Source organism: Seriola aureovittata, chromosome 2, assembly GCF_021018895.1.
Source record: "Seriola aureovittata isolate HTS-2021-v1 ecotype China chromosome 2, ASM2101889v1, whole genome shotgun sequence".
NCBI classification, from domain to species: domain Eukaryota; kingdom Metazoa; phylum Chordata; class Actinopteri; order Carangiformes; family Carangidae; genus Seriola; species Seriola aureovittata.
This window is the reverse complement of record NC_079365.1, coordinates 22,876,731-22,901,075: the sequence shown is the minus strand read 5'-3', so window position 1 is coordinate 22,901,075 and position 24,345 is coordinate 22,876,731. Positions and strand designations below refer to the sequence as shown.

At 40.0% G+C, this 24,345-nt stretch overlaps 1 protein-coding gene across 3 annotated transcripts in view; it reads right to left on the bottom strand.

Annotated features, from left to right (window-relative positions):
• Positions 1-24,345, bottom strand: part of arhgef10la (Rho guanine nucleotide exchange factor (GEF) 10-like a) — a 96,209-nt gene that overhangs the window by 26,096 nt on the left and 45,768 nt on the right. For all 3 annotated transcript variants that reach the window (XM_056394816.1, XM_056394825.1, XM_056394833.1), the window contains 2 exons: positions 21,915-22,015; positions 10,655-10,776 (listed from right to left, as the gene is read on the bottom strand). In XM_056394816.1, coding sequence (XP_056250791.1) covers positions 10,655-10,776; positions 21,915-22,015 — 223 coding nt within the window. The remainder of the gene's footprint in view (positions 1-10,654; positions 10,777-21,914; positions 22,016-24,345) is intronic.

Below are 24,345 nucleotides of genomic sequence, written 5' to 3'. Positions count from 1 at the left end.
TGAAACTACTGAGCACACATTTCTGGACTGTTCAAAAGAAAAAAATGAGTTTGCAAATACAATATATTGCACTGTATAGCCTGCTGAAAATCAAATAACAAATATTATCTCCATAAACGGCATGCATATAGAGAACTGGGTGCTGTGTATAGACCCAGGGAAAGAAAATATGCCTGTTTTTTTCTAATTCCATAGTCACAGTGCCTTCCCCCAATTCCACATACCAACAATCTTTTACACGCACTAACAAGCACTAATAGAAAACTTCCACTGTTTATTAACTGGTAATTGACTGGTGCTGGCACTCCCTCTCCACTGCAACCCCACTGCCTTAGGCTACAGGCAGGATGGCCGCAGAGTGAATCGCCATTCAGCCTGAAATTACTTACATCCCGAGCACTGCTACAGGTAATGCACACTAAACAAGCTCCTAACATGAGAGATTTTGCAAAGTTGCTGCTCGGGTTAACAAGAAGGCAAGCTCTGACAGAGAGTGGCATTTCTTCATTACTCAAACATAAAAAGATGTTTCAGTCTGTTGACCATGTTTGGTCTTCCTTTTGACCTTTTGCATCAACTTAGATTGTGTGACTCTTATCTGGTACATCTGCTGTGGAGCATGCTCTACATCTACTACGCACTACAACGTATTCTTCAGCTGACCGTAGCTGACTTACCGATTTCTGGCTTAAAACTCTCATGAAGTGCATTTGGAAAATACACCTAAACATAGAAGGAAGAAAGTAAAACACTTTCTTTCTTTGATTTCTTGGATTTCTTCCCCTCATGAGCTCAACTTCTACCTCCAGTTGTAAAGCAAACAAAAATAAGTAAATAAAATCTGGTAGTTATAATGTTTTAAAAGTAACACACAATGGGGAAAAAACCCTCAAAGGATCTATGGAAAAACCGAATAATGTTTCTGACAAACAGATGGTGTGATCTGAAATAAAACAAAAGAAAAATGTGCTTTTTAGCAACTGTTCAGTGTGGATGACTAACCAGTATAACTGGGGAGGGGAAGGACCACCATAGACACAAGATTTCATCTGCACAAGGTGAAAGCATACAACAGTTTTCTGAGTCCAGGAAAACTGGATTATAGGATTACAGGGTCAGTTCATCTGAATCTATGAATTAAAAAACTTCAGTGCCCTTAAAATAAGATCTTAATTGCAGACTGAATTATGGTTCAATAACACACCTATATATCTGCTTTCATTCTTCAACAATTCAAATTTACCTGTCAGCAGATGGCAAAAGGAAAGGGTCAAAATGCCCTCTATTCTACATGATGCTGATGTAAAGCAGAAGGTCAATTGGTATGATTATGGCTGTGTCTGAAATCACCTACATTAGAAACACTCAGTATTGCTCTACAACGGTGGTTCCCAGCCTGAGAATTTACTCCATATTAAGAGACGTTTCATACTTTGAGGTTACTAGCTAGTTTTGACCCATATTTAGGCCTTCAAAATTCTAATTTTTTTTATTCTTATTGGTACTCAAAATCATTCTACATTTTAAATATGTGAAATTCTTCTAAGTAACATGGCACATCCTCAAGGTATATACAATATACTGTGTGCTACACAAGCCCTCATACACACATTGTTTGTGGACCTGCACACTCTCATGACACAACCAGACGGGGACAGCAAAATGTTGTTTGCTCATTATCTGTTTTCCAATACATCACACTCTCTAATGAACCTAATACAAAAGGACAACAGGATCAAAGTTGAAACTTGCTGTTCATGTTATGATTTCATGAGCTAGATGTCACCCTGTGATTTAAATTCCACCGGCATCTACAACCGGAGATCAAAGGGCCAACCACCTGCTGTGCTTGCAGGCCTGCGTTACACACAGAATATTCAAAGTCATTTGAAGACAATAAGATTAAACCATCTGCACGAGAGGGCTGACTAGACAGCCTGATTTTTAACTCTTGATAGGCCTGTATTAGGTCCTTTAGAGGTGGTTAGGACTTGCGGCAAAAGCATATGGCTATCAGCTTATTATTAAAACTGGCTCAGGACATTTCCCTCAATTTAATAACCACTGTCTGTACAGTAACGATTCCCTGTCTCCCTTGGCTATGCCACAGATCATATCAGCAATAAGTGGAATGAAGTTGGAGAGTGGTTTTGCATATCGCTGCTCAGAGCCACAGCCTGACATTGGTAGGACATCACAAACTCATATTCATGACTCGACTGAGATTTTCTTCCTTGTGCCCTTCACCGCTCCTAGCTGAACGACTGCAACACGCCCAACAAATGTGATGCAAATTCGCTGTGTCGCTATGCCCTCTCTCTCTCTCTCTCTCTCTCTCTCACACGCGCACGCGCACGCGCACGCACACGCACACACACACACACACACACACACACACACACACACACACACACACACACACACACACACACACACACACACACACACACACACACACACACACACACACACACACACACACACACACACACACACACCACTGACTCCTGCGGCCATGGCAGTTCCAACTCTGGATGAAAGCAGTGTACTGCCCCTGCATTAATGGGTTCAAAAGAGGACTACAGGCCAAACTTCTCCATGTAGTCAATCACTTCCTCCATCTTCCTTTCCCTTTTGCCATAGACAGGAAACATCCACACAGGTCCCAGACAAGCTTTGGATGAGCAATCTTTACCCACCTCAAAGACAGAAACTGACACAACTGTTTGTCAACATGGGGTCCTAGATGAAACCCCGGGCACGAGATTGGACGAGGCTTTCTATAATCCTTAATATCAGATGGCAGGAAACTCAGAACAAAGCGAGCTGTGTTGCCAGCTCAGTCCTAGCCATGTGGCGATTGAAGCTACTTTTGCCAAGGAAGCTCTGCACATCAAGGAGCACCTCCCAAATTTGAATCTGCCCCTTACAATCCTTGGATCCTTATTCTATTGTGGCCTGTTTGGCATAACATGAGACAAACACAAATCATAACTGTTCACACATACTAATCTGGTTGTTCTACCACCACACTTAAGGCCCACTGTCTCAAGCCTGTATTTTTATGTTTTAAAACAAATGTTTTGTTTTCCGGCCATGATTTAACCGTCTTGTCCGGACCAACCAAAGAGTTTGTTTTTCATTAAAGAAGCAATGATTCGACTCATTAGTTTCAACATACAAATCACATAAAAGCTAAATGCAAAGTTTACATTTGCATTGACTTTAAAATAGAGCAGAAGGTTAAGATAATGTGTGCTTAAATCTCTTAACACTGGCCAACAACAACAAATGAAGCAGCATTCAGAGTGGTAGTTGTCCGTGTCTTGAAAGCAAAATAGCACAAAGACTAATTAGCAGAGCAGAAAATAAGGAGAGAACATATCACTGCAACAGACAGGACTGGTATGGCACAATAGGAAATCAAAGAGGAGAGAGGGCTTTCTTCCCTTTCCTTTTGAATTGATGCAGTTTTTGCCTATCGTCCTCTCCACATTGATGTATAATCACAGAGGAAGAATGTGACCGAATTACCACATTTAGCAGATCTGCAGGATTTCCCTTCTGGGTACATAATTTGTTCCTGCATGCTATCTTGACAAGTACAGAGTGAGCAGAAACCCAGGGCCAGAGAAGGACTGTAGTCTGAGGCATTGCTAGAGTGTCTATGATTCCCTGTAATTAGTATGTTAACTGTCAAGGCAACTGATCAGGCCCTTCGCAAATGACCTCGCTGTCAAACGGTGGGTGTGTCTGCCCAATTCATATATATATAGGCACCACACTGCCCTCTAATGGCAGGGAGAGTAATGAATAGAAAAGGAATTGTGCAGTAAGCAAGCCAGGCCCTTGCATGCAGTAGGTTCACACAGCATGTAACTGCTAGCATGTAGATTATAATGAGAGAACTGAACTTAGATCCAGTAAATGAATCTCTTTCATACGGCCTAACTGTGAAAACCAGCAGTGACCCCCCCCCCTTGATCCTGTTAATACAACACAAAATAAAATTCCCAAATCTTTTTCTTTCATTCCTATTCCAGCTGTTTAGTAAATTAATTAAAAGCTTAGGTACACGGGATGTAACAATGACATGACTATATTAGCATGCTGATGCTAACACAGCCTCTTGGGTATATGTATTATTCACATCAAGTACACACACAGTAGCAACTTTCCTGCCAACTCTGGCAGCAAAACCAGTTTCCTGTCCTGGCCAATTAGAGGCAGGGAGAAAAGTCTGTACTATTGGCAAGCATGGCAACCATTCATGATGTAATTCCTCCATCTCCCTCATCTATGAAAACACGTCTTTCATCAGAGCATTTGGAAAAATATCAACTCTGTTTCATACATTATAAGAATGAAAATCTAAACAAATAAAATATGTCAAATAAGCTCTGAGAACTTCATATCTTTTTGTAAATTTTCTTGTCTTCACATCTAATTCACAAGTGCTTCTGAAAAGAGTACCTCCATAGCCACCACCTATTAGCAACTTTGCTAATGCTAGTCAAGATTTACACCACAGTGCCCACCCACCACATCTACATTTTTGCCTCTGTGGTTCTTGCAACTTTGTTTGCTGCTGACATAGGACTTTATTGCAAAGGGAGGTGGTGCAGCCGGAAGCTGGAAAGTATCTTCTAACCATTACTTAAATTCAATAAACTTGACTGCTGATGCTGCTTAGCTCTGGCAGCGTAGAGATCCAGATCTACAAAGAAGAAAGCCTGACCTCTATTCACTCCTGGAACATTAGCCAAGATGTTGGAAACTGTCACGACTTCCTCGGAGTTGTTCTCTGTGAATGCCAAAGTTTGACTTCTGCCCTGACCTCTGAGAGAGGTCCTCTTTGATCGGGAGTGTTAAGCAGTCAGAGCTTGTGTGCTGTCACTGCCCCCTGTATTTGTGACAGTGACAAGTTTGGTGTGTCTGGAGTTGGGTTTTGCTGAGCTGAGCCACGATGGCCAGAAGGGCCAAGCAGTATCAGCTCCAGCGACAGGTCCGCTGTGATCCAGCTTCACACAGAAAAATTAGATTGACACTTCCTCCTGCATTCTCATATTCCGCATGCCAAAAGCTTGTCTTCCCCCTTTGAACTCAGAGGATGAGCAGCAGTGGTCTGTTTTTTGTGGAGAGAACCGTGGTGCATGTTTACAAAGCTTCTCAGTCTGAGAGTGGTTCCAAAATTTACAACTAGAATTGAGGTAAGTTATTTTTCTCTGAGTGCGGCTCTCGGTGCATTTCAACAAACACAGCTCATTAAATAAAAATTGATCAGGAGGTATGATACGAATGAATTCCATAATACATAAATCTCTGCAGAGTGAAGGTTGCAAAAAAACCATCAGAACAGTTACAAAACATGGAAATGTGTTAATATTACAGACAGCAGCTGTTGATTTTGGTTCTGCTTCACACCCTGAAAACATCAGCATGATGCCTGGTATTTGGTGAGCATCTATTGCATTAAAATGTCCTAAAATGCAAACCATGCAATATGCTGAAACTCATGTTGTGCTCATGAACACTCATTACTTTGTGGGTCTAAACTGAAGGGATGCAGAAACAGATTTTTAACATATCCCCTAAATTAAGAGGCTGACGAGAAGCCACTGATGGCATGTTTAAGCATCATTTGTGGAAATGATAATGAAGCAAACACAGCCAAATAGAGTAATAGAGCACAGCACAGTCAGTATTGTTGGTCATCATGATGATTCATTTGACCCTGATGGTCACAGAAATGCCCGTGTACTGTAGATTATCCTAAAGCTCTAATAAGCAATCCATGGGGAAAAAGAAAACTGATCCTGATGAGGATTGGGTCTGAGAGAGAATGGGGTGCACTCTCCAAAGTGTCTCAAGCACTTGGGCATCCTGCTGTTTGTCTGTTTTTCTGTTTGCTAGAAGGATATTACTGCAGCGTTAGAAAGGGAGCTGATACGCCCCGGTGGATGTATGGTGAGAACGAGCTTTTAATCCATGCTGTGGCATCTATTCCCCACAACTCAGAGAGGTGGCTGATATCTGCTACTCTGAAAAGTAGCAAACGACCTTCAAGAGAAACAGAGGGAGAGGCGTTGCGTAACGTGTCAACTTGATGACTTTACCTTAAAAAAATTAGAATAAAAAACAGTCTAGAGGGGGGAGAGGAAATAAATCATCAGAAAAGGCGTTGCATCAGGGAAAGGCCACCTTTTCACATTGTCCTTCTGCTTTTTAATCCATATTTCATAACATAGCATCTCATCTGTGGTGTGCTTCACCCACACGCAGCCTTCACACTGAACCATTTCCTGCATCTTGGCTTTAAGAGCTTTGAGTCATTATGTTCGTAAATCAGTCATTCACCAGACAATGCTATAAACGTAGCTGTGAACACAGTGTATTTACTGCTGCCAAGAATGCCACTCGACAAGCTCATTTTCTGTACGTGCAGTCACTTTCATGTGGCTTGCTGAATGCACAGTGCTGTTCTCTTATCAGTCCATCAGCAGGGAAGATGGATGACACAGCATGTGAGAGGAACATGCACAACATGGCCCAAAAGCCCCAGCTAGTCCGGTGAACTAGCATAGACCAGTGTGATTTCATTGGATGACAAGGACAGAAATGACCTAGAACATGTTTAATGGATTTCAAGACCTAACTACACCTCCATCGAAAAAAAGGGGAAGACATACAAAAGTAAATAAATAAATAATAATGGTGATCTCTGTGATCTATGTAAACTAGTGGAGTGTATTAGGGTTGAGATGTGAGCAAGCTTTGCCATTTTCTGAGCTGAGACACAGAAGCTAATCCTCTCAGAGAAAGAGAAGGGAAGCTAACCCTGATGCAGCCCAAACCCTTTTCCAGTTTGTCATTCTACACTTCAAAGCATACATGATGAAATCCCCCAAGGTATTATAAGAGCTCTGGCATAGCAGCCATCCTCAACCCTGTCCTAGCCTAATGCCTCATAAATGGAGTCTGGAAACATGTCCCTTTACTATTTCGAAAGTCTTTGTAGCCTTGGATCTTTAAGAACCTTTTAGAGTTGCAGAGGAAGAGGTGCTTTCCAACTAAAGGAGATATGAGGCGTTTGTGAATCATTATGCAGCCAAGGGATTCCTGTCCCCTCACTGTAAAATACTGCACATACAGTATGCATGTTCACCTCTTTCAGAATGGTTAGATTAGGACAGGAACTAGGCATTGATCTTCTTCAGAGCTTTGCTGAATGAGCGGTTATACAGAAATACAGTGCACAAGAAAATAAATGTGTCCTAGATAAAGACAGCCACGTAATTTAAGCCATTCAGTTCCCAATGCACTATGTGACGCCATTGCATGCCAGTTGTTATACAGCTTGCTGAGCTGTCAGGTTATTGGGTTTCATAAATACATCCATTATTGGTCTCCAGGCTTCAGGGTAGCAAAGCTTGCTAAACAAAACTAAAGAAATGGCTGATAACACTCTGTAAGGCTCCTAGTCACACAGGGGGATAGAAAGGGGAACAGTGGCTGTAGTCCCGCATAGCTCCAGATACCACATACTGTAACTACAAACAAATGTCATTACAAACAACTTTGTTCAATGCAAAAAAGTAAATATCATTCTTAAATGTATCTGCTACTTTGGGAACAGTGAGTTGACACACAAGATACAAGGCCAAGTGTCAATAGCTATGACTACTATCTAACCATTACGTCCACATTATGTCTATAAAATGTCAGAAAATAATGAAAAATTACTATCAGCAATTACCAGAGCCAAAAAGTGACATCTTCAAATTACTTGTTTTGTTCCAAAACAGCCCAAAAACGTAAAGTACAAAATGTGCTTTATATAAAGCAGTAAACACTCACATCACGACTGAACCAGCTAAAATGGGGCAAATCACTTAAATGTTTCATCCATCTGATGTGTGTCAGACACATAACAGATACATCTGAATTAATGTTTTAGCACAGTTTTTTTCTTTTAGCCACAGTGATGTATGCCATCATAACATCAGTGCACTTAGGAACAAGGCAATGTAAAAGTGTGATTTCAAATTTCTGTATAAGATTTCAGTCAAATAAATATAAATAATAAATTAATAATAATTAAAAGCATCAATCCTGTTCAAAGCTACATCATGTACTAACATGCTACAGCACTTGTGTAAAAAAGAAAATGGCCTTAATTGTTCCATTTAACAGCTGATTCTCCTGTATAGAAATCTGGCTCAGCTGTTAGCCTTTTTGCTATAGCATCACCTATTAATCCTTTAACCCAACCACCTCATACCCTCCCTTTGGGCCAACTGCCAAACCTGCTCTGTTTCATCTTTCAAAATGGCAGAGAGGGCAGTGAAACGGAGCGTGCACTGACTCTTTAAACAACAACGACCATCAGAATGTGGTTTGTCTATTAACCAAGATAGCACCTGATTCTGTGTGTGTGTGAGGGAAAGAGTGAGAGTGAGTGAGAGTGAGAGTGAGAGAGAGAGAGAGAGAGAGAGAGAGAGAGAGAGAGAGAGAGAGAGAGAGAGAGAGAGAGAGAGTGAGAGAGAGGGGGGGGGAGAAAATGAAAGAGATAAATTGAGAGGAGTCCGTCTGCCCCCGCTGTTCTCACTCAGTAGACTTGTGATAAGGTTTATCTCCGGTGCCTAACGAGTTCGCCCAGTAGCCCAGTCCGGCTCCTACTGAGCGGACCGGGGCGCACGGAGCTGCACACAGCCAGCAGTGGGTTGAGCTCCCTTAGGTGACCTGTGCGTGTTGTTCATGCTACGCTGCTTTAGAACTTTATTTTCTGTAGGAAATGGCTTCGGCCCCTTCGGCCACATCTCTTTTAATCTGGGATTTCTTTTTTTGCCTCCTTTTCTTCATCCTTTCTACTCACTGTAACTCAGACTGCCAAGAGAAGCTGCAAGAGCTGGAGAAAGAGATGCTGCGGAGCTTTGGCACAGAGAGGCGTGTGTGTCCCAGAGGCAGTGGCTGAGGCAAAGATGGAGACACAGAGAGGGAGAGGGGGGCTGCTGCTGAGTTAAGCCCCTAATCACAGTCTGCTCTGCATGAAGGACTTAAAGTCACTCCATTTAATGCTACCTTCTCTTTAGTCAAAAAAGGGAAAGAAATACTACTGCTTACCTCTTCAGCTTTCTGATATCTAGGCCCCCACTCCTATCACACCCATTCACGTGATGCATTTAAGTACACAGCTAAAGTATGCAGTCAAATAGATACAGAGAAACATGCAACTCAAGCACATATATAGAGACACAGAAACATACATGAGTATATATTTGCAAACACAGCAAAGCGAGCATTAATGTTTCCCTTTCTCTTTCATTAGCCTGACCATGAGCGACCATTACAGGCCTTCACAGCAACGACTCGCAAAAACGTATGTAAATTTGCTAGTTCTCAAATAATAAAGCCATGTGAAACAATTTCATGCTAAACCTCATCTGTGACTGACATGGCCGCCGTGCCCTTCACTGGCATGCTCAGGTGCCTCATTTGTTTGTGTGCGAAGTGGAGAATATGAGCAAATCCTCCGAGACCGCTGGGTCCCACTGGCTCATAATATATTAATTGATTCGGCTTCTCTTCCAGCCAGGTGTAACACATTTTTACAGAATACTCTGGAACGTCAGCAAGATCTTTCGGGAAATTCCTCCTCCCGTGTCAAAGCTACACTTTCCTCACCTCCAGCTGCTGCTTCGCACCACCTTCCTGTCTTGTCCACATGGCTAGCAGACTATGGCGTGGCGTATAGATCTTAATCTAATGTTGAAACATTGATTTATGCTTGGGTTTCCCACAGCCATTAAGATAATTGCATGATCACTTTATAACATCCTCCCCTGGTGGCCATGGTAATTTGGCTCCCACCACCACCCACCTCAGAAAGACCTGTAACCACATTATGGCGATAGAAAATGTGGTTGGAAATATCATCTTTCAGCCCTTGCAAATTGATTTCAAACCATTTCCTCTGACTTCTAAACCCTTTTGGTCTATCTCTTACCTGTGCTGACCATTTGATCTATTGGAGGCTTCTAGGTCTTAACAGCTTGTATTGATCCATATTCTTCAGCCAGCATCTTGAGGGGATGCTCTTGTGTCACCTTGTAATTCCAATAGTCTAGGTATTTTTGAGTGAGATCATCAGTGAGACAATGTATTCTTGGCTGTTAGGGCAAGGCATGTGCACTTTGATTGCACTCAATGGGAAAAATGGCGGTGTTAATTGGCACTATGATCTCTGTGGACAAACTCTTTATTAAAATGTTCATATTACTATGGGCTAATAGCCGCGTAAGAGGAGAAGTTAGTGTCAGTGAAAGTCAAATTGCTTTCATAGACTGATTCTAAGAGAGGTACTTGACTTCCTGAGTAAAAACTGCCACTGTCAGTTTAGTAACACTGAACACACAAGCTCAGAAAGACGCAGTGATTTGAAACTTTAAACTGAGAGCAACAGCCACTTGATTCATCTGAAAATGGCATCTATTCCCTCAATTATGCTTCAGATTTCATTAAGACACAAATATGAAAAAAATTGTTTTTTTTTGAGAGTTAATCTGCTTCAGACCTTTTGAAACTCAAGAACATATAGTAAGCCTATGCTATTCAAGAGATGATCTTTATCTTGTAAAGGTGTCGGCGGATTTACCTTTCTCTCTGGTGACTTCATAGCGAAGACAGGCATGTGACAGGAAAGCAGCGGACACCAAAGCGGGGCCATCGTTTTCCCGTCATCCTCTCCACATAACCAACCTGGTGAATTCTCCTCTCCTGGAGTAGCAAAAAAAACAGTGACTTTTTCATTTCTTCTCACAAAGGTGGTACTAACTTTATGTTGTTGCAGTTTACCAGCTTGTTTTATTGACACTTATTGAGACCATGAATCTCACACTCACAGTTGAGCCAAACTGTAAATTCCTTCAAGATGTCAAAACCATGCAAAATAATCAGAAAGACATTTCAGGCACGTAATATGAATGGTGTTATTAGCATGTGAATGTTATAATCAGCCAGAGGCATATTCCCTGTTGTAGGAGGCGAGGCCAGGTACTTCCAACACAGGGCCTCAACAGTGATTAAACCTGCACTTAATCAACAGTGAGAGTCAGTCCCTGCAGGAAAAATGCAACTGCTGGATTTGAGTTATAATAATGGATCTGCCTGGTGTGTGCGCCATCTCAGCGCTCATAGCTCTGAGCCTTACAACAGGTGCACCCCTGACAAGGCAACGAGCAAATCTGCCAAAGTATTCCCATTATGTAATTTTGTCATCATCAATTTCAATTTACAGAAACCAAATTGTGCATGAAATTCAACAGCTTGCTAAAATTTGCTTCCTGGTTTGTTTGCATACCTAACCATGGAATAAGCTACTCTCTACCTGTAGTGTGAAGGCACCACAGAACCATTAGACTTATTTGCATTAGTTTATTACAGAGTTTGTTTTATAGCAATGTTGTTCACTCTTTTTGTGGCTTATAGGTATGGGCTGAGACTATGGGCTTGCACTGATAGGCAGCACCAAAGGTTGTAAGATTAGTTTCATATATCAATTTTGGCCAGACAGATACCAAACTGCAGTGGTGTTCAGACTGGCATGAGTTGCACCTTACTCTTTTAACAACTGCTACGAAAATGACTGAGTCGACATAAATGTATCCTGAGTCTCCCAAGCTATCAGTTTGCAAACAGGGGATCACAATGGAGCGATATTCAAAGCCTGAATACGTCTGAATAAAGACAAAATATGTTCATACAGAACAAGATGCTACAAGAATGATTAAGGACAGGAGTGAACAGCATTGGATAAGTGTGTTGTGTCTTTTCATACCTTTCAATGACTTTTATCTTGTTTGGTCGTTTTTTTTCATATTTCATTCAATCTTTTGAGCAGCATTGTATTCTCAAAACATCATGTAAATAAAGGAAATCAGGATATATGAAATGAAAAAGCTTAACCTTCTACTGTGTTCTATATCATATAGTACTGATTTAATATTACTTTCTCCAACCCTTGCACTTTAAAGCAAACTACAAATGTCAAATTATGTTTTTGTATCCATAATAAAAATGTTTAGTTTATCTTTTCATAATGCAATGAGGAATACAATTCATCCATTCAACTACTTCACCTCTTGCACAACATAGTGAATAAAACAGTCCTGCTATGAACGAGGATACTGTGAAGAATGGAGTGGATAATTTAAGGTTTTAAATCATTCATTCATTTATATTTACAGTCATCTACAGTTGTGGAATGTTCTTTAATATTTAATTTTGCTGGGTGGGGGGAGATTGCCCTGTGGACTGACTATGCCTCAGTCATCCGGTGCCAGGATACAGGGAGGTGTGAGGTCACGTATTAAAAGACTTTAATTGCGGCCAGATTGCTGCAGGTGGGGCAGGAGGTCCAGTGGTTTCCTTTACCCCAGAGTAATCATCAACTTTCTTCACTTAATCATTTGATTAGCATAAATAATGTTTCGTTTGGGTATACTGCCTTCTCGTACTTTAACAGAAATGAATGTGTTATCAATTTAAGGGAGAGACAGATGCAGAGGAAGATAAAGAAGGAGACAGAAAGACACTGGGACAGACAGAGAAAATGGTCATGAGGGGACACAAATTAGCCTTAACCTTCAGTCCTTGCCACGTAGTAATGATGATGAATAACGATGAACAAATGATAAGCGCAGGCCTAAATTGAAAACGGCATCAAATAGGGACACGAAGGCCACTCACCTCAATGCACACACAACACACAACTATACACACTGTTACACTGTATGCATTGATTTGTTTGCATCATTTGGACTTCAAAACACAGGCTCTCTTTTCCTTAAAGTCATAACATGTAAATTACAACTTGAATACATCAATACATTAAGATCAATACATTCTTTGATTTTGATAGTGTAGTACAGTGACTGTAGGAAAATGAAGATCTCACTGAGAAAATTGTGTTCCGTATGTTTTTGTACTGTGTGATTATTCTGTGTTTTCCCTGGTACAGTGCACTGTGAATTGTGATTCATTCACATCATGTTGAATTTTCCAGAAATAGGACTTAGAGACGAGGGAAAAAAGGGATTCATGTCAGCCTCCTAATGGTAATTATAAGTAGGGCCTCGTACATGCGACTCACTGCGGCTTCCAATATATACCAATTAGTGTCATATTGCTGTAGTGTGTTGACACAGGCAGCAAACTGCAGCAAAGTCTCTAAAGCCAGCAGTCTGATATAATAAGAATCAAAACAGTTATATTACTACTCATACAACAAACTGGTGATTTTGCATGTGGTTGGTCAATTAGTTAAATAAAAAGGCTTGGAATGGGTGCGTAACATTAGGACTCAGTCCTTACCACAGCGGCCTGGGTTCGAATCCGACCCGCGGCCCTTTGCTGCATGTCATCCCCTCTCTCACTGCTACTCTAATAAAAGGCATAAAAAAAAAAAGAAAAAAAAAAGAAAAAAAAAAAGAGCCACGGGCTTTGTCTGTCACAAACAGCGATAACACACACAGACACTCACAACCACACAGAATGTCTAATGTACAAAAAATACTGTAGTACTCATTGTCTGCAGTGTATATGTCCTAATTTCATTTATGAGCACTCGTGTCTATATAAAATTACTCAGTATGATTATTTAAACAATAAAAACTGAAAAACAAGTTCATACATTGGATGGATAAACAGATAAAATGTAAATGTTGGTAAATCATTAAAGCTTCATGACAAATGAGCAAGGAAAAAAAAAACAAAAACAAACTCATTTTGGGACATATGGAAAAAAACTACTGCATAAGAAGCCTTTGTAAAAATTAAATTAATTTCCCCGAAAACAGATCAACAATACACCATACGGATTAAATATTCTCTGCATCCTAATAAATAAATTACAGAATATTCAAAAAGCATTTGACAACCATTTAGTACTAGGGTCTGTTCTTAAAACTACTTCACACTAATGTCAGAATCTATACTAAAGCCAAAATGATAAATCAATTAGCTGATTAATTGAGAGGTCGATCGATGAAAAAACTATTATGATAATCATTTCGGTCATTTTTGAAATTCTAAAATAGTGAAGAAATAATGTTCTCTGGTTTCAGCTTCTCAATCTAGAATCTTTGCTGCTTTTCTTTGTTTTCTTTCAATGTAAACTCAATATGGGATTTGAACTTGTGATTGAACAAAACAAAAGACATCACCTTACACAGTACAACTGGAAAACTCTGATGGGTATTTTTTGCTATTTTTTGATGTTTCATAGACTAAATGAATGAATGAACGAACGAATAATTGATATTAAAATGAATCATTAGTTGCAGCCCTAGTCTACAGTATACCATAATTAAAGCAATATATAATGAAAAATAATGCTGTGTTAAAACCGACGATAAACAAAAGGCAAATCAGAGGCCTAAAGCAAAGATCCATCAAACATTTATATAAATTTGAAGTTGTCACAAAAACAGGAGTCATGTACATCACCTGGGCTCACTAAAGACAAGGATACAACCTTGTCCTACTGTATGAGGCAAGGATTAACTTGATATTTTTCTCAGAGTTTTATTATAATATTTTTGAAGAATATTATGGAACTACATTGGTTGCACATGAGTTAAGCCATGACTACCAGCTCAGTCACATTTTTGCAGTAACACACTATTCTCTGAAGCAAAACAGCTGTAGTGCATCGATCTGGAAATATCAATAGCAAAACAAGAAGGGAGTAACTATGATTCAGAAAAGAGTCGGAAATGTTGCTGTCATTTCACTGTTTGAGAACAAACGTTCTTACACACCACGAGCTTGGCTTGACTACTAGATCAGCTGGGCAGTTTGACACTGCAATTAGTAGCCTGACTGAAAAGACATGCATGCTGAGGCACAGATTAAATCGAACTTGCCTGGATGGAACAGATGTGCACCGTTCTCTAAAAACATGCTCAGCTAACTCTTCTTTTGCAAAGTTCAAAGGGAGGAGAGGGGTGGGCTTTTACAAGTCAGGCTAACATTTATTTGGGCAGAGAGTATACTAATCATCTCAGGATAAACCTATAAAAGGGTCAATTACAGAGCCTTGCTGATGCTCAAAGAACTGGAGTTACATCCATTTATAACTTCTACACTTTTTCCCCTGCATAATAAAATTGGATCTACCCTGGATCTGCTGTTGCTGCATGGATGCAATGCATGGAAGACTGACAGGTAGATTAGTGAAGAGATTCACTGCCAGAGGTACTTGTATCCCAGGGGATACTTCTGCAGTTGCCAGGGGGTATGTGGAAAGATTGTGGAGTAATTAACATGAAAAAATAGAAACTATCGTTTTGTTTAAAAAGGGAAATAAACACAAAAGCACCTTTACAAATTGGTGTGAGGTGATATGATCTTTATGATGATATGATCGACCTTTAATAATTAACCATGTGAAAAACATTTCATTTCAAGTCAGTTCAAACAAACAAATTTGTGAAGGGGTTTCTCTGAAGGAGATCAGATAAAGAAGGTTGGGAACTATTGGATTACTGAACCAGTACTAATGGAAACCAGGGTTAAAAAAGTGTCATTCTTAGTACAGATAATAATACCTAAAATGCACTAACAAAACTGCAATATGAGTCCCCCACGACAGTTCTGACATTTATCTGCACAGACAGCGAGTAAAATTCACACTTAACTAAGCAACGACTTTGTCTAGAGCTATGGTCATTTCCACATCAATGTCCACCATGAATTTTTCTCCCAAAGTGATATAAAACTCTGCTTAATAACTTATTCCAGAAGCAAGGTATTGTTACAGTCAAAACTAACTGTTTTGGTTACTCTTTAATTTGTTTTTGTTTTTTTAAGGTGTGCTACGCTGTTTCATAAATTTCATAAATGTGAACTCTTAGAAATATAGTAACTGCACTTTTTATGTTTTGAAAAACCAATTACAGGATAGTGAGTTCCCCTGTGCTGCAGTTTATTTATCTACAGTGTTAATTAAAGGCAATTTACATGAATGATGAGATTCCACAAGCTAAAGGTTGAGGTCAGTTCTATATACAGTACTGTGAACCCAATCCCAGCTACTGTACAATAACTGTGTATAACAGCATCATTTGTGAAGGTGTAGGGTTGGAATACTAAGCAGGGGGATTTAGTTTCTCAGTTTCCTTATTCCAATCATGCTTTTGTTTCAAGTCTTTTGCTGATGAAGATTAATTTGCAGAGCATGGCGCTCTATCAACCCCACTGACACAAAGGGCAAAGATATAGACTAATTAAATACACCAGTGCAATTGATATTTCCCATGGATCAATGCGAGTGTGGGATCTGTTAATTAAATCCGTGATAATGTTTACTCATCATAAACATTTCCCATGTTTGAGCACAGCGAGATAGGGAGATAATCTTTGCTGTCTGACAGATTAATTTAGGGCTAAGAGAAAATAATTCCAGCACATACAGAGTGAATGCCTTTTTGAGGGGGAAGGGTTGTATTCAATGTTTATATCAAAAGTGTTATCAAAGGGAATCTTTCCAGCTTCTCTACTGAGTAGACATACTTTAACAGCACAAAACAAAAGAGATAACACTTGCACATAAGGTATAGCTAATGCCATTTGAAAACATGCAAAGAAATCAGTCACTATAGCAACCAAACAATCTGAATCCCAAGGCTAATGAAAGTAAAGCCCTTGCAGTCTCTGCTCAAGCTCATGCAGCAGGCTGGATTTTGCATTCTCCCCCTTTGCTTGTCTCCTGTGTGGTATACATCGGCATGGCACAGGTTATCACACAGTGGATTAAGAAGGCGTGTCAGAGTGTGTGCCAGAACCTCCAAGCCGCACTCCACTCATCTATTGATCCACATGCGAAGGAAAAAGCGAGAGACCGGCACACTTAGCAGTGTAACTGCAGGCAACAGCCCCCTGCCTGCCCTCTGTTCCCTGCAGTGGGACTGATTGCTTGTCTCAATCATCCTTTCACCCCCCTAACCATCCCTTCTTCCTCTCCACACATACACACACATAAACACATACTCCCATACACCCTCAACCTCTCCTCCTCTTTGCGCTCATTCATTCCTCTGCTCCTGTCTCCAACGTCTCGGCAGCAATCTCTCATGATTTGACGGCCTCTTGTTCTTCTTGTGAGGGCCATCAAAGTCTGCAGCCTTAACCCTGTCTGAAAGGGCTGGGACTGCATGGTAGGAAGCAATTAATTCTGCAGTGAGAAAGCCCATTAATTAGGCAATGCTTCTGGCTATTTCACGAAGACCCTTCAGAAACGGTAGGGCCACTCAGAGAGACATAAAAGATGCACTAGCACACCAGGTTATTAATGGACCCCGGGGCTCCTGGCGAAGCACCACGTTGGGGTAATTCTCACTCTCTCTTTCAAGGCCTCATAACTACCACATGCACTCACAAAGTGACAAATGCTATTTACTGGAAAGACGTCTTATATATTATATCATGTAAAGCTTGACTACCAGTGCAGCTTTAACATCCTGCAAAAGTATAATAATCTCCAGTTAAACATTTTTATAAACCAGTGCCGATCACAGGCTGAAAAATTTGACAGAAATTAACAAGGCATTGTTAATGGACATACTGATACAACTTAAATAGCCTACAACACCCAGGACCCCCACTGATACTCACACACACGGCACAGAGAAGGATACAAAATACAGCAGAGGGATGTGGCTGTGCTTCTTCTAAAGTGAGGTAATAGGATAAACACTCGTATGAAGATGAGTCTGGGTAAATGAGTTTTGTGATGTCTAATCACTCACTTAATCATGCATGAGAACATTAGCTATTTGTGTTGTCCACCATTCAGGGACATTTCAGAGCACGGAACCCATTTGAAACTAAACAAGACCATGGTTCAGTGCGTTTGAAACGCTGACTCAACTGTAGGTCTCCCCTGAGCACAGGGCAGGCCTGCCTCCGCCTGCAATGACGAGGAAGCCTCAGTGACAGTACACCATCCGTGAAATTAAATCAACAACTCCCTTATTGTAATTACATTTGGTTAAATAGGAAGGCAAAGTGTGGGTGTAAAACAATTAACATGTAATTGTCATCCTGACCAGGTTGGTGCTGATCTATTTCCCCAAGGGATTCAATGAAATCCATCACCCCACCCTCATCTCTACTATTTGTTTTTAAATGACTGATTAGATGAGTACTGGCGTGTCATAGTTCTAGCGCTGTTGTGCAAAGAATTATATGTGATCTAGATGTTGCCGCAATCAACTAGGATTGACTTTGACTTTTTAAAATCAGAACTGAGTTATTCGATATTCTGATATGTTAATGTCTGGTTTTCTTTTTTTATTTTGGGGTAAAACATCTCAAGTAAACATTAATTTACATAATATGACTAATTAAAGATTGTAGAACAGAGCAAAGCTCATTATATTTACTCTAAGTTCAATCTTGCAATCAATTAATTTAAAATTCATATAAAATCTGTAATTTAGAATTTGTAGGAAACATTGACTCTGACCTTAATTAAAGATCTTTTACAACATAAATTATACTGTGCGACTTGTATGACGCAACACATGTGTATATACATATAAATATAAATTTGAATTCATAGCCTATCTTTTGCTTTTACATTCACACAACATCACTGTGTATGGGGTCCCTCACCCCAATGCATGGGATAACCATCTGTTCCCCTGTGACCCTATACAGAACAGGTAGATAAACTTTGTACACTTTGTACATTTGGAAAATGAGAACTCAGTGCAAGTAACAAGCTGCTTTTTTTACCCTTAATAGCTAATCATGATAAACATTTCCATTAACCTCCGTTTGTGAGGCTACAGGTGATGGAGAGGATTGACACTGTGTGGGCTGACAACTATGAACAGAACACATATTTAAACTCATATAAGCCATTTGAGGAGAAAGTAAATGTGAAAAGGCCTTTAATGACTGCCTTGGGGAAAAAAAACAAACATGAAAATTACTTTTTTTCCCTTTAATCTTCAATAAATCTTTTCTTGAAGTTGTTCCATTTGCTTGCAACCCTGATGGTACTACCCCCCACCCACCCCACCCCCCACCCCACCCAGGTATGGTGTGTGGTTAGTTACACATGCTGAAATTTGAAAACTGCATTGATATATGTTACATGGAGTTATGTCTATTGCTTCTTGGAAAAAGAGGAAAGATGTGAGTGTGAAACAACAACAAAAAAACAGCATCTGTCTAACTGTCAAGGAGTTTAAAGTCTTGTTTGTATCAAAGTGAAAATCATATTATTTGCTGTTCTTTGTATATACATGAGCTTACTCTAAGGCAACATTTGGAATTTGTGGATGTTTCCATATAATTCAGACGTAAAGGAAACATCTTCAAATTCAACATGTTTAAATATATGCTGTCAATCATTTTAACAAGACAAGAGTGAAATCAATATCTGAGTTAAACATGTTCTCTGGTTGAAAGATGGAGATGGTTTTTATTATGTCTGCAGCCCCACTGCCATAATCTGTGTCTTGAGCTTGATATATTGAAATTATCCATCTGCTTGATGTCTTGACAGCAGTGGGGGTTTCTGTTTAATGTGTCCCCTCCCTTCTTTTTGCTCCACTTGTCCTAAAACTCCTCTTCTGTTTTTCTATCTAGTTCCTATTTTTGTTCTCTTGTTATTTTATTGCTTTTCTTTGAGCCTCAAAGTTTGTTCTCCTTACACTTGGCTGCCCATCATGTTGGTGATGGAGGAATCACAGCTTATTTTACTGTTGTTCTCATGGTAACTTGCCCTATATAGTAGTGTTAGCTAAAGGCCTAAAACCTTTACAACCTTAGATGTGTCAATTTCCTCTCATCAGTCAATTGATCTGAAACTTTTCTAAATCAAAGAAAGGCAAAGATTTTAGGTTTATCTCAAACCACAGGAGGATAATGTCTCTGACAAGAGCTTGAGGCTACGAGATAGTAGGATAGCCTGACAAAGACAGATTGGCGCCGACAGTTGTACCATTATATAGTCACTCAATATGAGAGTGAAAATAATGTGCAATATTTACATGTTGACAACATTTTATCCCTTGTCATCAGGGTGTTGAGTGTTTCCTCCAGGTGTAATGTCCTAAGAAAAGTGAGAAAATCCAATAAACATTTATTTGGTATTTTATTTGTGACTGTTTCTTTAATTAATTTAAGAAAAAAAGAGAGTCACACTTTCTGTCCTCTGCTATTCTTTTTGAGCCTCCTCAAGTTATACTAGATATACAAGATATTGATGGTGTCTGTAAACATTGTTGCAGCATGAGGTTCCTCCTAGCATGCAGCCATGGATAACTTGCATGATTTGGCTTTGAATATCACCCATGTCCACAAACCAGCCACAGGGGAGGAGAGAAGCATGCTATAACTATGCCACTGTCCCCATCAGTACGCCTGCTGTGTTGCTGATAAAGGTGTGAGCAACAAGGAAAGGCTGGGGATGCTGCGCTTCACTGCAGCCACAGCATCCTCTGCTCTCAGCCTGATGTTTTTGATGCCACTCTGACACAAACCATATACAGTAAGCTCTACTGGAGAGTCTACAGATGCACTGTATGCTTCATGCACCTCTGTTCCCATACTGTGAAGGTAGGGCAGTAGTGCGGGGGAAGAATCTTTTTTTTTTTTTAATTTATTTATTGTAATGTGCAAGGATGGAGTATGTCAAGATACAGAGAAGCAAAGTCTCAGGAAAACTTCTCTAAAGAACAAAAAGCTTCCTTGAAGCTCTCAGGGGTCTGCTTGGGTATTAAAAACATAGACAGTGGGGTCCAAAATCTCAGACCTCTCTTCCCCAAGTGGTCTCACATTTTTGGAACCCAATGTATATCTCTGACCACTCATCCAAGTGAAACATTAAATTTGGTGTTCTTTAATCTACCTCCAATAACTTACTCCAAAACCTTGAATGTTTCTTTGCTGATGCCCTCAGCAATGGCCACAGGGATATAAAAAGCCACAACAATACAACTGGAGCTACACACAAGCGCTGTGCTGAGAGACATACTGCATGCACAACAAACCCAGAATAAAGTGTGTGTGACAAGGAAGAGTGCTCAAGGCAACACAGGGAGTAGGAAAGGATGGGGAAAGGGGACCGGGGCGGGGAATGGGTTGAATATGCGTGCTATCATGGCCAAATAAGCAGATTAATGCCCTCAGTAGTCCCGTCTCTGTTTTTACCACTTGATGACTGCACGCATTGATGAACTCTAGAGAGGAAGACCTCCTGTACTACGGCATGGTCAGACTGCATAGTAGGCTTAGGCCTGGGAGAGCAAGCAAGGGTTGGAGGAAAGAGGTTAGGAAGATTAAAAAAATAGAACTGTGCTGCTCCCTGCTGGGCAGGGTTCGGCCAATTTCTTTGTCTATGAACGCTGACCACTGCTGAGTCTCCAATATGAAAGAGCTTTCCAGAATGAGAGAAAAAAGGGACATGTAGACTTACAAATGACTGGTAGCATATAATTTAAATGAATAAATGCTTTTTCAAGACCTAGTATGTAACTTAAATCCCGGCAACACAATCTTTCCTAAATGATTGGTAATGTTTGTTTTCGCAATAGATAAATGGCATTGTAAAACAGAGGTTATTCATTTAATATTGTTTAAACAGCCCCTTTCCTCTGCACATAAACTTCAGATGACCCACTTGAGAGTCTCAGTTTTTCTCTGATTATATAAGTTGTAACACCAGTTGTGCACTTAGCCAATACAGAGTGAAACAAACACTGATGATGTGTCTGAGCCTCTGACTTAAAACATTGTTATTGCATTTCATTGCATTACATCATCCTGTTTAAATAGAAAAGACATAAGTAATCCTTTCTGTGTGTGTATACCAGTGTCTGTGTGTGTGTCGGCGTGCTTACGTAGTGCGATCTTGGCCAAGTGCAGACGGTTGACCCAGGAGATCTTACTAAGGGGGTTGGGAGTGTTGAAGACCACCATGAAACTGACAGGACGCCCAGACCTGGAGGAAACACACAAAAACGCAAATATACAGGCTCAGGCTCAGATGCATGCAGACAGAAGATGTACTCGTATTGAATTTTTTACATGTTTGTCACAAAGTCTTCTTTGAACAGAACAGGGTAAAAAAATAATTTCATCAACTGATCACTTGGTCAAGAACTGAGATCCCGGTATTTGTTAGACAACAAAACAGGGGCAACAACTACATATCATTGTGAATACTGTATTGTGTGATGACAGAAAAGCTGATTCTTTTGTAGCTACAGAAGGAGCAGCTCAAAGTCGGATAAATGTCCTCCAGTGATGTCACTTGACTCAGCATCAGTTGAGGCTGAAGACTACAATTTTGAAGATAAAAAAAAATCTGGGGATATGGAGTTACAGAGAAGTTAGATTACCAGACCTAGTTCAGGGTTACATCAGCTGCTACCAGCATAATACATCCTAATCTCTGACCGAATTGGCAGCGGTCCAGTTGCTTTGTGGGTTATGAAGGAACCAAGTTTTGACAAGGAAGAAGAATGTTTGAAATAAAAAAAAACATATCTTGGGTTCTGTTGTATCGATTTTGATCTTTTATTTATAACTTTCCATCATAAGTGCACTATGTATGGTGCAAACTCAAAACAAAGAAGACAGCCCTAACCTATGTGCTCCATTTCATTTTCTCTTCTCCCCATATCACCATAAAAAGGTCCGACTTAGGATGAACACTAAAACCCAATGGCCATGTATTCCCATACAACTGATAACTAGTGTAAGAATATGCCAGAAAAGAAAACTTTAAACTGTTTGTTTTTAAAAAAATATATATATATTACATATAATACATATTTCTAATTCTGCACCCTCAAATTTCCAGTTTCCCAGACATAGTGACACATAAGTAATCACTTTAACACAAAATTAAACCCTACAGCTGTTCGACTCATACTCAAATAAAACAACATTTGAGATCATTATTTCTTTCTCTGGTTTGATCTGGTTCCAAATGTTGGTGTGAGAAAAATGGCAAATGGACACTGACAGTAGCCATGGTTCACAAGATTTTTCCATAACCTCTTACTTTCTCCTGAACATCAGGTTGAATTTACTCAGTGGAAAACTATAGAATTTTTTGTTTGTTTGTTTTTTTTAAATGGCAAATGTTCATTTCTGACATATACTCTAGATGTGCTATATAAAAACAAAAAAGTACAACAGTCAGAGAAACAAGGCAGCAACAAGGGAAAGAAATTCTTCATTTCATGGGACTCAAGTTTAATACAGCAAGATTTTTTGTGTGAGAACAACTGCTTTTCTTGGTTGTAGTTTTACAGAGGTTCAGCCCAGTAAGCTGGGGCTTTATGATTTCAGTCTACACGTCAACATTCAGGGCAGATTGTGATTGTGACACCCTGGTCACAGGAAATCGCTTCTGGATGGGCTCCAATGCTCAAAACGCCACTTATGTTTCATGATTTCTGTCTCAGACCTGTTTATTGGCCTCCTGTCATACTCCACCCACCCACCAGATGTCTCCGGACTTTCTTCCTTTTTTTCAGATCCACCTGCTCACCTGTTTTCTATTTCCAATCACCGGATCTTCTCCACCTACCTTCACACCTGTTCCTCATTTCCCCTCATCTGCTCACTGGTATTTTTAAAGCCCTTTTTCCCAGGCCTCTCATGTTTCAGAATATTTTTCATATTTATCATTTTTGCTTATCAGTGTTTCCCATACATTGATTTATTTGTTGCGGTCTGCCACAATAACAACACTGACCACTGCATATTGATTTTCAATTTTCTTTTACTATATCAGATGGTTAAAATCTTATTTCATTGTAAAGCCATGTGCAGCTCATTGATTCGCGTAGCTGCTACTCACACACACAAAAACATTGCCAACAGACCTGTCTATCATAGTCGGATAAGCACCTGCTGTGCTTATCTGAGCAGGTGCTTATTACGGCACAACACCGATGGACCGCCCAAACAGCCATAAAGTTTTTGCCATAGCCGACTGTCTCTTTACCAGCCCTCTCTGTGTGCCTGTCATTCGGGGTGCACAGAGCAAAACACTGTTATAGATCTGTTGCTTGCAATGATGCTTGATTCTGTGAAAAGCTAGCTGTGCTAATAACAATTTAAGGCTGTGTATCACTGTGGCATATTTTTGGGGAAAATATAAGCTCTTGAAACAAAAACGTGAATTAAAGCATAAATTCATAAATTCATGTGTATCTTAAGTGGACGTTCTTCATGCTTTTTTGTGTAGTGTATAACAGCCTTGGCCTTCTTGGCAAGGAGATTTAAATCTCAGTTAGCCTTTTACCTGATAAACTA